This window comes from Salarias fasciatus, chromosome 12 (genome assembly GCF_902148845.1).
Source record: "Salarias fasciatus chromosome 12, fSalaFa1.1, whole genome shotgun sequence".
NCBI classification, from domain to species: Eukaryota; Metazoa; Chordata; class Actinopteri; order Blenniiformes; family Blenniidae; genus Salarias; species Salarias fasciatus.
The window spans coordinates 13,070,829-13,085,927 of NC_043756.1; the positions used below are offsets into that span (position 1 = coordinate 13,070,829).

The 15,099-nt window shown below is 44.7% G+C and overlaps 2 protein-coding genes across 3 annotated transcripts; one reads left to right on the forward strand and one right to left on the reverse strand.

The window, feature by feature from the left end:
• Positions 1-152: 152 nt before the first annotated feature.
• On the forward strand, positions 153-2,166 carry srrd (SRR1 domain containing). Its single transcript, XM_030105060.1, has 6 exons — positions 153-387; positions 467-507; positions 602-747; positions 825-923; positions 1,423-1,574; positions 1,654-2,166. The coding sequence occupies exons 1-6, from the start codon at positions 239-241 to the stop codon at positions 1,913-1,915; spliced, it is 849 nt and encodes a 282-aa protein (XP_029960920.1). The 5' UTR covers positions 153-238; the 3' UTR covers positions 1,916-2,166.
• Positions 2,091-13,092, reverse strand: LOC115398345 (clustered mitochondria protein homolog). Of its 2 annotated transcripts, none has more exons than XM_030105058.1 (28): positions 12,781-13,092; positions 11,161-11,267; positions 10,712-10,883; positions 9,940-10,077; positions 9,639-9,793; positions 9,406-9,560; positions 9,162-9,284; positions 8,933-9,065; positions 8,746-8,838; positions 8,332-8,498; positions 8,026-8,205; positions 7,501-7,947; positions 7,348-7,421; positions 7,156-7,260; positions 6,972-7,072; positions 6,731-6,883; positions 6,572-6,634; positions 6,156-6,415; positions 5,990-6,074; positions 5,724-5,877; positions 5,464-5,603; positions 5,091-5,171; positions 4,874-4,999; positions 4,673-4,782; positions 4,489-4,582; positions 4,262-4,387; positions 4,098-4,171; positions 2,091-2,924 (listed from the first exon to the last, which is right to left on the reverse strand). In XM_030105058.1, the coding sequence occupies exons 1-28, from the start codon at positions 12,830-12,832 to the stop codon at positions 2,351-2,353; spliced, it is 4,242 nt and encodes a 1,413-aa protein (XP_029960918.1). In that variant the 5' UTR covers positions 12,833-13,092; the 3' UTR covers positions 2,091-2,350. The 2 variants fall into 2 exon arrangements, with proteins under 2 accessions (XP_029960918.1, XP_029960919.1); XM_030105059.1 differs by having other exon boundaries at positions 2,351-2,924; positions 12,784-12,832.
• Between the last annotated feature and the right edge of the window lie 2,007 nt (positions 13,093-15,099).

The window sequence follows — 15,099 nt, forward strand, 5'->3', positions numbered from 1 at the left end:
TTTTCGCGAAAAAGTAATTGTGTGAATATTAAGTGGATTGTAATTCTAGCACAACTACTGTCACACGACTTTACACAAGGACCAGAGAGTACAGAAAATATCACCCGGTACAGAAAACGTGTTACACCTCTGCAAAGGTTCCACATGTTTTTGGAACATAAAATTCTTGTTTTGTATGAGAACCACGCGAATTTTTGTTAAAGATTTGTTTGTTTGTGGTAACAAGGACTGAGCGTAGATGTCGGGCACGGGAGACGAGTGGCAGGTGGCTCGGAGACGAAAAGGAGCGACGAAGAAGTCAAAGTCACCTCAGGTGTCTTCTGCTTTAAATTTCTGCCAGGAACATCTGGATATCAATAAAACTGTGAAACGGATTAAAGATACGGTGTAAGTACAGATCGGTTCACTCGTGCATTTTCTTTCTTTAAGCAAATCCAGCAGATGCGTTTGCATTTTGAATTTGCAGGATTGAGTTAAGGTGTGAGGACTTCTGGCTGGAGTGGAAAAGTGAGTATATTATTGCTACTTAACTTTTTGCCTCTGATAATATTGAGCTCGGCCTTCAGTCTAGTAACTCTTTTTGTGTGTTTTTCTTCCCCAGAGGAACTGCTGGCAGCATCATCATCCGCCTCAAAGCCTTGGGAGCAGCTGGAGGAGTGTGTGTGCTATGGTCTGGGCTCCTTCTCCTCTTGTGTGTCAGCTCGCTTCCAGCTGGCCTTGTTGCTGCTGCTGCTTGAAGCTGGACAGGTCAGAGGAACAGCAGATATGGGTTTTAACTTTCATGATCACCCCGTTTGTGATTAATTCTGTATCTTTCCTCTTAGATTGCGCTGAAGGACTGCTCAGTCTACGATCCTGCATTCTCCTCTGCAGAAAGGGATGTCCTGAGAGAGCTGGGTCTGACTGTACTCACAGAAAATGAGGTCAGTTTTTTTGATCACTTGATTTTGAAACCAATGCAAGCAGTTATTAGGTGTAACAGTGAAGGCTGGCGATTTGTAATAATCACTTTATTTTTATAGCATTCTGGAAAAAACATACTTGCAGATTGCATTACAGAATAACCCATAGAGGTAATTACACAGTAGAATTAAAACCAACAAGATAGTGAAAAAAACAATGAAAAAAAAATATTCCAATTTAGCAATGCACGTCCCAAAACGCTTCACAAAAGACAAATATCTTAAGCAGCGTTACATATTACTACAATGTATTTTGACACCAAAATCCTGACTGAATTGCAAATTGTTAATTTGCTACTTGCAGGCCTTCATCATGAATCTGAAATGTGAAAAACAACTTGATCGATCTAATTGTTGGTACTTAGTGGAATTTTGCAGCAATTAAACTTAAAAAAACTGTGTTTTTGTCTGTACAGCTTGTCCACTTCTTTATATCTTTTTTTTTTTCTGTTTTGCTCAGGAGGGTAAACGTGTGGCATCTAAGCCCACCCTCTTTTACCTGATGCATTGTGGGAAAGCCCTGTATAACAACCTCCTGTGGAAGAACTGGAGCACACAGTGTCTTTCTATGGTGATAATCATTGGAAACAGCTTCAGTGGCATAAGAGAAAGGTTTGTGCATAACAATCATGACACAGCTGATCAACATGTGGCGATGGGCTGAGGTAATGTTTGTTTGCTACATCGGCAGGACGATCGATCGGGAGTTACAACGAGACTACGGCTACATCAGTAAGGCCGTCAACTTCTGTGAGGAGAGGCGGCTGCCTTGTCCAGCTCGTCTGATCGACGTCTTCAGCGACACATCGGTCATCAGCTTCCCTTCCTGCAGTTTGCAAGGACTCCCGCAGTCTACATGGACAGATCCTCCCGAACCACAGTATCAACACTGCTCTGATTTGGAGATTATACTGAAGGAAACACAGACTGCTTGTAGTCAACTAATAAACTAAAAAGCATTTGTTTGCATTATGGGAAAACATGCAAACTCAAGGCCACATCATGCGGTGAAATCCAAACTTTTCTTACTGTGAGGAAACTGTTTTAACCTCTATCCAGATGTGCTGCTCATGATCACTCCTGTAAGTGCCAAAAACAAGATGACTGTGAAGCAGAGACCACCACAGATATAACACACAGGAGTACAAAGTTTATTATTTGAGGGGAAAAAAAAAAAAAACAAAAACAGAAAGGTTTAACAGTACAGCTATCTCCCAGCGTCAGTATTAATGTAACGTCTTCAACACAAAGCAATCGTCTTCCTTTCTGCAATCTGACTCTTTCTTCTGTGTTCAGTAGATCATATCACATCGAGACTCCTGGGAGAGTTTTACCTTACAGCAGTGATTCCTGGTAAACTCAGCTATCGCTTCATGTTTGCTATATGCTCACTCTTCGGCCGTCCCATTGACAGCGACTCCGTCTTCTCCACCGTTCACCACTTCAGCTTTCCCTTCCGTTCCGTTGGTGACGATCGCCTTTGAGACGACGACATCCGCCCAGGTCAGCGGACTTTTAGGGGCCTGCGGGCTCGTCGCGATTTCTGCTTCTCCATTTATTTCACCGTTTTTCTCTCCTGGCTCTGACTTCAACTCGTCACACGTTGCTCCGTTTACTGCCTCAACCTCTGAGGCTGAGCTCTCGCTGTCGGCACCCGTCTGCTCCTCGGGCTGGCTTTGCTCAGCCGCCTCCTTCACGTGACTGCTGGTCGAATCTGCGGCGGCACTCTTCACAGATGTCTCCTCCAGCGGTTCCTCCTCTTGGCCCTGGGTGGTATTCTCCATCACAGGGTTTCCTGCCTCCTCTGCTTCCTTCCCGCATCCTGTTTCTTGCTCCGAGTTTTCCTCTCCCCCGTTTACAGTTTGTGGGGCGACCTGCTTGCTCATGTCGTCGATTCCCAGCTCCCTCCTCGCCGCAGCTTTTCTTTCCAGATGTTTCTGCTTGTACTCTTGGAATTTGTCACTATAAAGTAACACAATGAAGTCAAAAATGGTTTTACATCAAAGATTAAACAATTATGCCAAGAAAATCAATTCATGTAAAAAAGATTTTTTTAAAAAACACATGCAAGAGTCTGTTTTTGTAATCATTACATGCCTTTGTTAAAATTAAACATCAGAAGCGGGTATTGTGTGGTCCGCAGGCAACATGCAGCCCTTTGATTGTTTCTAAATGGCCCCCCTGGGAGATTATGAATTTGTTATTCATGACGCAATAAAGCAGCTTCATTTTTTCCAGTTTGTTTGAATTGTGTTTTGACCCATCTTTCTTGTTTTGAAGAATTACAGAATCACAAACACACAAACAAATACTTTACTGATGCAGGAGCTCATCAAAACCCTGCGCCACACTGCATTTTAACAGTAGGCTTAGTTTTTCATGTGGTCTCAAAAAAATGAATTGTCCACTCTGGGCCCATGGATCACAGCATTTCAATCAAAATAAAAAAAAAAAGTATGATTTATTATTAAATATTAATTAAAAAAAAAATATATTTTTTGATGGTTTAGTTTTTTCTAGTGGAAGGAATGGCAAAAGACATTTACTTGAATATAAAATGCATTACTCATCAGCCCCCAAGCAACCAAACATGCCTGAACAAAAATCCCTCAAATGAGTTACTTAAGAAAATGTAACACCCATTACTGAGCTACTTCACAAAAGAGGATTTGATTAGAGTAATTTTCAATGACTATGTATCATAATGACATGATTCCAATTATACTGTTTATTGAAAAAAACCTTCTCTCATCCCACTTTTCTCATTTCATCCAACTCATGGTCGTGAGCAGTGAGACGTCCCCAGTCCACCACAGAGAAACAAACAGTTTCCACACACTCACATTCACACCTATGGGCAGTTTACAGTCACCAATCAACCACAGGTGCATAACTATGGACTGAGGGAGAAATCCACAGTACAAAGATGAAGACCCCAAACTGAACGACCCAGCCCTGACTCAAACCCAGAATGAACCCACAATGACGCTCGAGTGATAGCCTCACTGCAGCCCTCAACACAATGTATTTAGAAGTGCTCTTTTACAGCGTAGGATCAGAGGCAGCCTCAGGAAGAGTCATTTGTACATTAGCACATCCCTGGAGTATTAGCTGGGTGTTGTGGGGAATAATTACCTTTGTGCAATCCTTCTGATCCCTGTGGCCAGAACCATCTGCTCCACGATGGTGTCCGCTGTTGGGTTTATACACTGAGGACAGAGATGGCACATTAGTTATTTTGGGGGTTTTTTTTCTTTCTGTCAGAACAAAAGTAATCATGATGCTCCTGCATGTAATACCTCCACAGTTTGCTCTTGGCTCTCGGCTCCTGCCTGTCTGAGGGTGCGTTCCACCTTCACTGCTTGCTTGGTGATAACACTCAGAAAGTCTTTGCTGCTTTTTGTCTGTGTGTTTTCTTCCCCATACTAAAAAAAGAAAAAAAGTAAAACATGACCTACATAAAATGAAAAAAAAAAAAAAAAAACATTTTCCATTCTTCGTCAACGGATCTGACGCAGATACTGACCAGTGAGGTGAAAGCAGTGAGGGCTTCTTTCTCATGCGTCATGGCGCTTCTGTAGTCGCCTTTACTGCACAGCCACTGAGCCAACAGGTGCTGACTGCAATGACAATCACACAGTCAGTCATTTAGAAAAAAGGAACTCACTTTTTAAAGAAAATTCAAGAACAAACTATGGGTGTCCTCTTACCTGAGAGCAGTGGCAGGATGTGTGGGGCCAAAGAAGGAGGTGTTGAGTCTCAAAGCGTTCTTTAGAAACTTCCCACTGTGGTCTTCTGCCATCACCAGGCCAAGGCAGCTCTGCAAGAAAACAACAGGTACATTGTGAATTTTTAAAGTTGATACTCAGAAAATATTTCTTGTTTTGGTGTTTTTCGTTGTTGCAACCTACGTCCAGCGTCGCCATGTATGGATGGTCTTCTCCGTGGACCGTCAACATGAGCAGGCGAGCTCTGAGGAAGCACTTCTGAGCCAGGGCCGTCTCCCCTCCAGCAAACATGTACACGCCCAAGAGGACCTGCATGCAACGCAGCAATGCCGTGAATCATATTATAACAGCAAGATAAGAATTTACAGTCACAGAGACACAAACGCGACGCTGTACTCACGTATTGCTGGATGGTGTTGGGGTGGTCGAAGCCGAGCACCCTCTCGCTGATGACCACGGCTTTCAGCTGGATGCTGCGAGCCTTGAGGCGAAAAGATTACAGCTTCATCAAAAGTGCATTAGCTGTTGCATTTTTTAATGATTGAGAAAAATACCATTAAAGACAGACCATAAATCGAAATCTATTAGTCTATGCTACCTTTTTGTTTAATAACACCTGAAGTATGTCATAAAAAAATGAGGTAAATAATGATAATCTTTATAATTATAACACAATTACATTGCATATTTTTGTTAACCACCAGATGAACGACGGCCTGACAGCTAACAGGGATTACAGTGTTAAAGTTGTTAAGTGGTGTGCCAATTCGCACCTCGGCTGTCTTCTTCTGCATGTACGACACTTTGGCCATCATGCTGTGACAGTAGCAGGCCTCAGGGTGCAGGTTGTCACACACTCTGCCAAACAGATAGGATGCTTCTTTGAGGCGTTCAAGGGCCTGATCCAGCAGACCTGCAGGTGCAAAACGAAACATTTTTGTTGTAAAAACTTTGTTGCTGTCCATCAAAATTTAGTCGTAGAAAAACACGGAACAGCGATAATGATTATGAAGGCTTGTTCTTTCTGGCTCACCCTTCTGAATAGACGTCTGTGCAGCGCCGCACGCCTTCACAGCGTCCACCATTGGCATATGGACGTGTTTGACAACAGGGAAGATGTTGAGGATGTCGTCTGGACTAATGGGGGATTTGCTTTGGTTGTCGAGGAAGTAGTCTTTCAGTTTCAGCTGGGGTATAAACACAAATAATACAGTATTATGAAAAAAAAATTCATCAGTGAGAGAAATTAATTGGAACAGGCTAGTAAGAGATTGAAACCACATTGAAGATTTCTATCACCTGTACTCCAGTCTTTAAGCAGAACTCCCTGAGCAAGGAGAGCTTCTGGAGGCCGTAGTGTTCCACCAGGTGGTTGAGGCCCGAGCTGCCGCGGAGAAAAATGACAGTTGAACTAAAGCTGAACTCTTATGTAACATATAAGCCCGAGGTTAATACAAACACTCACCCCAGGCAGTCGGAGATGCTGTACGTCTCCGCAGCGTCCTGACAGACCAGGTTCCACAGCTCAGCACCTGTGAGCGTACTCCAGGGCGTGTTTTCAGGGGCCCCGGCCCCGGCACCGGCCCCGGCCCCGGCCCCCCGGCCGCCGCGCCGCCTCGACTTCTTCTTCGCCTCCTCTCCCACAGGAGGGGGTGTGAAGTGGGGAACCAATAGGCATCCGAGGAAGTGACTGACAGCTGCAGAGGCATTCGGCACATCCACACCCTGCAAAGAAAATGACTGGAGGCTTCAGCTTATTCTATACGGGACGTCTCCAACCGCACCTGCTTCACTGATGAAGTGATGAAGAAATGACTTGAGTTATGTGATCTTGGGAATGAAGAATGAAGAAAAGTTGTTGTTATGAATACTATGAGGTACCTGAAGGAAACTGTTGAAGACTCTCCTGGTTGAGCGGATGAAGACTTCACCGATGGCGACTCTCTGGTGAAGACAGCAGTGGAGACGAAGAGTTAAGAGAGCAGCTACAACAAAAAGTGCTTCGATTTTGGAGTTTTTCAACAATAATCCTGAACAAACCATGATATGCCTCAGGCGCTCTCTGTGTTCTGACTGAGCGATAGCCTTGATGAGGTGGCCCAGGTACCGGAGGTTGATGCCTCTCTGGTGTAGTGTCTGCTTCAGAGTGCTTCCATCCATCGGCGCTTCATTACTGTGCAAGCAAAACTGCACCTGCGAACGTTCAGTTACACACATTTTAAAGAGGGTTTCACTTAAAATCTGCTGGCCGCACTTTATTTTATCATAAACACAAACTTACGAAATCTGGTATTTGGTGAGTGAGGATGAAAGCGGCAGCTTCTTTCAGTAACCTCTCCTGCAGATTTACTGATTCTCTTTCAGCGGGAGGGAAAGTCACCCCTGAATGAAAAATACAAAGACAGTCATAATGTAATCTCAAAAAAGATTCCAGTATGTGTGTGTGAGGACACCATTTATTGTACCTGGGGAAAATACGTTTGGGTTAAACCGCATCTCGAAGATGATGTTACTGACGGAGCCCACTTCCTTACACGCCGCTCGCACTGCCTCGGTGGCTCGAGCGTCACCTGGAAGAAGAGAAATGTTTCCCTCTGCAAAACCGAACAGCCACTTCATGTATAAACAACAGGAATATAATCTAAAGTGCTTCTCACCAGCTGTTGCACATTCTTCAAAACCTCCATGTTCATCCAGATTCTCTTTGACACACTGAGTGAACTGGCAGTGTCTAAAAAAAGCAAACGAAAATATAAAACTCACAAAAGCTCTCTGAATTTAAAAGGCGTTTTGTCTCCTTTAGAACTTACTTGTGCTGGACGAATGCTCTCATCAGCTCAGGCCTCAGTCTGCAGAGGCCATGGGGAAAGCTTCTCGGGAGCCCGTGGTTGGAGAGGTAGTCCTCAGGCCAACCTCCAACTTCACATTCCTTCTTGTCGTCGCCATCTTTACAGCTCTGATTACTCGGATTGTTTTCATCTTCTCCAGTAACTGGTGGACTTTCTGTCTCCGCCTCCGGACAGAAGTTCGCATCAGCTGGGAGGCTCCTGAACACATCCAGTATGTACAGCCTCCCGTCGGCGCCCACCAGTCCCTGAGCGTCCACGGACGTGAAGAGCGGCACTCTGTGACCGCTGGGCGCCACCACAACGTTTTTTTGGAGCAACAGAGCTTTGGCTGCTGAAGCTAAGAATCCAAGTAGCTTTCTACGCTGAGGGGACTCTTGGGGTCCTGCATTTATCCCGTACAGCAAACCTCTGCAGACAGAGGGGAAGAAAAGGTTACATTTGCTGCTTCATCACAGTGTTTTCATCGAAGGAGTCGGTGGGGTGTACCTCGATGCGGGAGTGACTTCCTCCTCTTGTTCTGAGCTCTCCAAACCAGGGGCGAGACCCTGAGCTGACAGACGCACCCCTCTGTAGTCTACAACAGCCGTCGGTAAAGTGTGGAGCCCCTGCATATCCTCTAAGTTACTGTAGGCCTGCACACAAGTGAGCTCCATCCTCTGAGCAGCCCTGCAGGGAAAAGATGAAGAAACCTGACCATGCATCAAACACTGACAAAGACACTGATCCCTAAATAGAGGTGCGAGCATTTTGCACAGCTGCCAACACCCCAGAAAACGGAATGGTTTGTCTCACCTGCGACCCCGTTCACCGCCAAACACTGCACCTGCAGCCCCCTGGCTCATATACAGCCCTCCCCACAGGAAAGCCGGGTCCTCCGGGTTTCCATTAACTGGCTCAACAAAGCCATCGATGATGGTCTCGGCCCCTTGCATGACAACCTTCACAAATGCACTGTTGATCTAAAAAAAAAATAGGCATGTGTGGAAAAAGAAGAGGACATTATTTCAAAAAAGAAATACAGTAAAGCTTCAAGTCAAGACCTTTATTTGTCAGAGAGGCAGTGCAATATGCTGTGAAACATGTTCAGTACCTGTTTCAGATCTAAGCAACTATGATAATAATAACAATAAAAATAAAACACACAATAGATAATGAACAAATAACCTTGTGCATCGGACTGCTATAAAGCCATGGCCTTCACAGTACCTGTAGCAGTGCTCTGTCTCGATGCAGCCTCTCCTCCAGGGTTCGTTCCGGCAGATCTCTGGCTGCTTGTAACTCCTCATTCCAGTCTGGAGCCTACAAACGGTACAAACAAATCGCAAGCATAGTTAGACTCGTCATCATTGCCAACAGCAAACTGCAGAGACGGTTGTAATCTGTCATAAATGACCTGTGTTGCCGCCTGTTCATCCACTCCCAGTCGACTGAAGGTGTTTTTGTGAATGCGTGAGGCACAGGGCGGCCCGAGCCAGCTCAGTGTGTGGTAAGCAGTGGGACTTTCCTCCACTGGAGACTGCTGAGGCCTAAACAATGGAGGAGAAAAAGATACTTGATCCAACATTCATGCCACTCAGAGCTGTTCTTAATCCTACATATGACTGTTTGCAACATGACGTTACCTGCTTTTCAGTGTGGTGAAGGCTTGTTTGAACGCAGGGCTGATGTGAGAGAGCAGGTCAGTGAAGCAGTGACAAACTGGAGAGGACTGGACGGGACGAGGATCAAAGACATCTTCTGTGGACCTGAAATGATGAAGCACAAAGAAAAGTAAATAAATGATTTTCAGGTTTAGAGGAGCAGGGTGCACTGTACTTTCTTCAACAATGAGATGACTTATTGCGCAATAAAAATTAAATTCTTTACCTGTTCAGGAAGAAACCTTTCGGACAGGATGTAACGTCATAGCGGCGCCCCTCTTGAGTGACCACTGTGATGTACATGAAGTCTCCCTGCAGCTTCCTGTGTCCTGGAGGAGGGTTCCAGCAGCTGAGACACAAGTCCTTCAAGTAACTGGGAGCCTGAAGACACAGAAAACAGAGTCAGTGTTTGTGCTTAATTAGCTCCATGTTCACGTACATCTGCAGATGTTAATGCACCTCTGGTTGAGAGCTGTGTGGTAGCAGAGCCATGAGCGGTCTCTCTGAGGAACCAGGGAGAAGGTACTCAGGCGGAGAGCCATCACTGCTGGATGATTCTGTTTTTGCGTTGGCGGACGAGCGTTTCAGGTTCTTTCCATTTGCGACGCCAGTTTCTGAACAAAAATCACAGTGTGTTAAATGCTTTGCATCTTGTCATTGCTTTTCTGTTCCAGTGCCCCATGAGTGTGTGTGTGTGTGTGTGTGTGTGTGTGTGTGTGTGTGTGTGTGTGTGTGTGTGTGTGTGTGTGTGTGTGTTTACCTGCAGTTTGTGCTTGCGTGAGTGTCTCCAGTACGCTGGGCGAGCGTCCTTGTCTCAGAGCGTCCTGAGGTCCGGACGCTCTCAGCAGCTCCACCACACGAGCCAGATGGAGCCTGGCTGAGCGAGAGCCGTAGGGTTCTGCAGAAACACACACACACACACACACACACACACACACACACACACACACACACACACACACACAGGTTAAAGTACAATGTAGAGTTCTGCTCTTTATGAAACTCATAGCGACATGACAAAAGTCTGATGCACTTGTGAAAGTGCACAACAATGTTTTCAAAGAATACTCTAAACTTTGCTCTGTCTGGATGTTACGGTGCACTTAAAGTGAGAAGTCAAGCTGATAAATCAGAGACACATGAGGAATGCTACAATGTAGTTTGCGGTATTTCAACACTCAGAGGACGAGGCTTCTACTAATTAGCTGTTATATAGCTGTAATCTCTGCTCCGGTAAATCTCTGTGAGTATAAATCCTGCTATGGTGACTCAGAAACGATGACTCAGCTGTTTGCTTTGAGCTAAGTGTGTGTGGAAACGAAGAGCTGATAGTGTGAAGAGAATAAATCTTCCAATGAAGCTGATCCTTCACCAAAAACATAAAACAATTATCACTTAAATTATTATCGTAAGTTAAGTTGCAAATACAGATTTTCTAGCATGTATTCCACTAAACTAAAAATGCTTTCATGCATTCATACAAAGAAATCCAAACAAACATGACTGATGGAACAGCAGAGAAATAACACTACCTTCCACCAGGCGAAGGATGGCTCCAGCTCTGAGGCCCTTGAGGCTTTGCAGTGGAGCAAGTGGATCCAGGGTTGCGCCAGCGAGGGAAAGTGACAGGTTGGAACGTGGACACACCTCACTCCTCGAAAGCAGGCTCGCTAATGCATCCTGAACGAGCCAAAATCCACGGACCTGCAAAGAAGCATCTTTTAGTCCTGCAAGTCATGTGTCAAGCTTATCAATTGACCCGCAGCAAGGAATCTGGTAATGATGGTGAAAGTACTTCAAATAGATTCCATGATGAAAACTGACACATCTCAGGCACGATACTTATAATGAAATGGCATAAACATGCAATCTCAGCAGAAACTGCTGGTTTTCATGATCTCCCCATGGATGAAAGAAGGTCGGTATTTCTAAAAAGAGGGAAAACAATGTCTAAGAGAAAACAGCACTCTGGTGTATCTACCTGAAGTTCAAATGACTCTACTCCTGCTCCCTGGATCTTCACAGGGAACGTGTCCTCATCATGTTTAATAACAGGGGCTTCATTTCCAAAAGTCACGCCGATTACATCTGTTTGGGAGGAATATAAGAGCAAGAGAGTTGAGGATAATCACAGAGTCCAGCAGAAGACAATCCAATGAATTGGGATGTTTTCCTGATTAGTGTTTATCACATGTTGAGACATTTTCTAACTCGACAGGAACTCAAAAGCATCACTGTTTTATTCAAAAAGCATGAAAAAGAGAATAAAAGAAGAAATGAATAACAGCCCAGGTCTTTTATGTTACGGTTTCCTCATTTGTTCTTCCAGCTGAATCCAACAAGAACACTAATCACCTCTAAAATGATCCTGAGCTGGGCTGAGGAGACTGCCTGAGGGTGAAAACGAATTTACGTGAACTGAAAGGCAAGGAAAAATGAAAGTGGGGTGTGTCCACCTTTTTTTCTCTCTCTCTCTTTAACACACACTTGCAGAACTGGAGGGAGAGCAGGACTCAGCGTGTTCCACAAACTGAAGTGTGACTAAACCTGTTGAATTTGCCTACTGGCCCTCATGTCATCTCAGGGTGAAGGGACAACCACACCCAGCACTGGCATGTGGAGACAGCACAGCGCTACGACACTCAAACTAACAAACCTGAAGCTCGGCGTCGAGCACGCTTACCTGCAAGGATGCATGGACATACTGTTTATACAACACTTCTGACATGTACATGTGAAAGTCAGCTGCCTGTTCGTTTTTTTTTTTTTTTTTTTTTTTTTTTTTTGTTCTTCTCTCTGGAAACTGCCTCCCCACAGCAAATCTTCAAATCTTAGTGTTAGCCTGGCATTGCTTTAACAGTGGAAGACATCCAAGAATTTTCTTGTCTGCTATTGGCTGGAAGACGGTCTTCCTCCCTGCAAGTTTGAAGTCACCTCAGTGGAAGCTACTGTTTCATTACTACAGAAAACCGCACAGTGTTCAACACTAACATGTTTATACTGGCACAATTATACAGGCTTAGCTTGTACCACAACTTGATCTGTGTATGTTCCATGTCCCCACAGTTCCATGTATTTTATTTTTTCAAAAAAAAAAACACATGGAAATGATCTTATCTGGAATCAGTCCAGCAGACTCTCTCTTGATTCAATCACTCTGCTGTATGGAAGGGGAGTGGCAAATGTTAGGTGATGAGTCTCACTTCATAGTGTTGGCAAAACCAGAAGCAATCAAAAGGAATGTAATGGAAAAAAAAAAGTAGAGCATTTTAAGCTTTACAGGAACTGAACCGTTTATTCTTCTTCAAATGTCATAACATTGTAGCCACAGCACTTTTCTCTGGCGCTCTGACGAAAACAATCCATGTGTTTGGAAGAGAACATGTGCAAAGGTTGCAAGACGCACAGAAATCTGTCCAAGTTTTGAAGCTGAAGTTTAGAGGAAAAAGCAACAACCGGCCATGTTCAGAGCAGCAGTGCTGAGTCTCCCAACCTCCACACATTCTCCAAAAAAGGGAGGAACCAGGCAGAAAAAAAAGAAGAGAAGGGGAAAGTGCTGAAGACACACAGAGAAGAGAAACGTATGAAAGGAATTTCTCACCACCAGCCTTGGCTTGACTTCTTCCCCCTCCTCTTCTCACTTTGTCCTTCATGGCTGCCTGTAGAAGTGTCTTCTTGAGCTGTTTCTGGTATGTGTGCTTCTCTGTGCTGGAGGCTGCTTCCTTGATTCAGAGTGCTGGCAGACTTTACGAGAGAGAGAGAGAGAGAGAGAGAGAGAGAGAGATCGGCTGAGAGGGAGAATGTGTGGTTGGACTGTGAGTCCTGCAGAGCGAAAGTAAACTGCTGTCCGTCCAGGACTCTGACTCCTGCCCCCCTCTACAAGCAAACTTTAGCTTATCTGTTCTCCCTGTGTAAAAAGCCACACCCTCCTATTGCTCCACACAGGCTCATTATTACTCTGTGTGTCTCACACACTACGTTGGACTGGGTGTGTCTATGTGTTGTAGCCCTACTCTCTCTTCCTTCCCCTGGCATGTTTCACTCCTCCCTCTATAAACCCTGCAGCCAAAATGAGAGTTAAGCGCATAGTTTGTTGTTCTGACCCCGAGTAACCACACCGGTTCTCACATTAAACATTTCATACTGCCTTATGTTAAAAGTTCAGGTTCGCATATCTGCCTGCACATGTTTTAACTTTACTAAGGGTAGAAAATTAACAAGGACTCTATAACACAAGGCATGGGTGCAGCCTCTGTTGCTCTCTTACCTCCTTACAGTGAGAAAATAAAATCCAATTTCACAACTACCTTTCCACACATTTGACTGTGGCTTATTCAATACTTGTATGAACTCAGCTTTGGCTTGCACTAATTTATGCAAACATGCATAACTCTGCAAAGACCTGGCTTGATGACTCCAGTGTGATCAGCAGCTGTTCCAGCACATTTTCCTTTGCAGGAAATGCACATTGCATAGTAATAACATCTGGTTTCTGAAAGGACTTCATGAACTTAGACATGGGGGCAAAGTGCATAAAAGCTGATTATCCCAGAGTTTAGAATAAGACGGTTAACTCTCACCTTGGCCTCGAACTTACCTGTTCTGAGCCTGAAAAGAGCAAACATTCATTAACTTGCCAGACCTTCAACACAGGTGGGGAGTCGAGGGATCAGGAAAGGTAATGAGTGTATTGAGTGACGTCAGAGTTGAAACGCAACTGACAAGGATGCAAACTTGTTGAACCTGCAGAGGAGATCAGCCTCATGAATTTTCAGAACATGAGGACTGAGGTATCTATTAAGCTTTCCCTGTCAATGCATGGCTGCGCATAGCTGGAGACATGTTTTTCTTGTTTCTGAGTCGCTCCTCTTTGGTGTTCTGAACTCCTTCGTCAATACATTTTTTATTTCATCCCGGACTCTGTTCCTACTTTTGGCTTGGCGAAGTTTTGTGGTTGCACAAATGGGTGTGTCCATGTATGATGTGGTTCTCTCACGGTTAATAGGACTACGCTTACTACAATCACATTTTACACATACCTGTGTGTATTTCAGTCCTGACAAGCATTGAGATTTTTGGGTTTGGCCTTGCAAGAGACTTGATAGGCATTAGTAGAATGCTATCGAGTGAACCTCAGTCATCTTTACTATGTTAGGGCATGAACTTGAATTGCACCGCTGCTGAAAGACAGGAAAATCAAGAATTCATTTTCTCTAAATATTAAAAGGTTCATGATCATACCTGTTTGATTATCATCATGTTTCATGCAGGCCACTATCATACCAGTGCTAAAAGAAGTCCTCCATGACCAGCCTGAATGACTATTGCCCCGTAGCGCTGACTCCTATGATGACACACCTCCCCTCCACATTCGACCAGTTCCTGCTTGCTTACCCTCCAAAACACTCAGAGGATGCAATTTCATCTGCACTCCACCTGAGCCTTGACCACCGGGAGAAGAACACTTGTGCGAATGCTGATTTCAATTTAGCATTCAACACCATCATTTCCCAGCATTTGGTAAGCAAACTGGCACCCCTGGCTTCAGCAGCACCTTCTGCAACTGGATCCTGGACTTCCTCTTAGGCTCCAGTCCATGCATGTGGGGAAGAATACCTCCTCAGTCCTGCGTCCTGAGTTCATAACTCTGCACACTGATGACACACGACTGCGTTGCCAGGTCTCTTACTAACCACATCATAAAGTATGCAGGTGATCATACAGTACTGAGCCTGATTCAGAACAATGACGACCGTGCCTACAGAGAAAAGGCGTGCATCTAGCTGACTGGTGCCAGAGGAGCAATCTTCTCCTGAACGTCAACGAAACAAAAGAACTGAATTGTTGACTTCAGGAAGAGCCCACCCTGCCAATCTCTACCGATCATTAACAACACAGCATTGGAGGCGGCAGGAAGCAT

What these genes read in the sequence shown, in the direction of transcription:
- srrd (XM_030105060.1), top strand. Translation starts at nt 239, where the DNA reads ATGTCGGGCACGGGAGACGAGTGGCAGGTGGCTCGGAGACGAAAAGGA. An exon ending in AAACGGATTAAAGATACGGT is followed by an intron (nt 388 to 466) that starts GTAAGTACAGAT and finishes TTGAATTTGCAG; the next exon opens with GATTGAGTTAAGGTGTGAGG. An exon ending in TGCTGCTTGAAGCTGGACAG is followed by an intron (nt 748 to 824) that starts GTCAGAGGAACA and finishes CTTTCCTCTTAG; the next exon opens with ATTGCGCTGAAGGACTGCTC.
- LOC115398345 (XM_030105058.1), bottom strand. Translation starts at nt 12,832, where the DNA reads ATGAAGGACAAAGTGAGAAGAGGAGGGGGAAGAAGTCAAGCCAAGGCT. An exon ending in TTCACCACACTGAAAAGCAG is followed by an intron (nt 9,066 to 9,161) that starts GTAACGTCATGT and finishes TCCATTGTTTAG; the next exon opens with GCCTCAGCAGTCTCCAGTGG. An exon ending in CCCAAACGTATTTTCCCCAG is followed by an intron (nt 7,073 to 7,155) that starts GTACAATAAATG and finishes TTTTTCATTCAG; the next exon opens with GGGTGACTTTCCCTCCCGCT.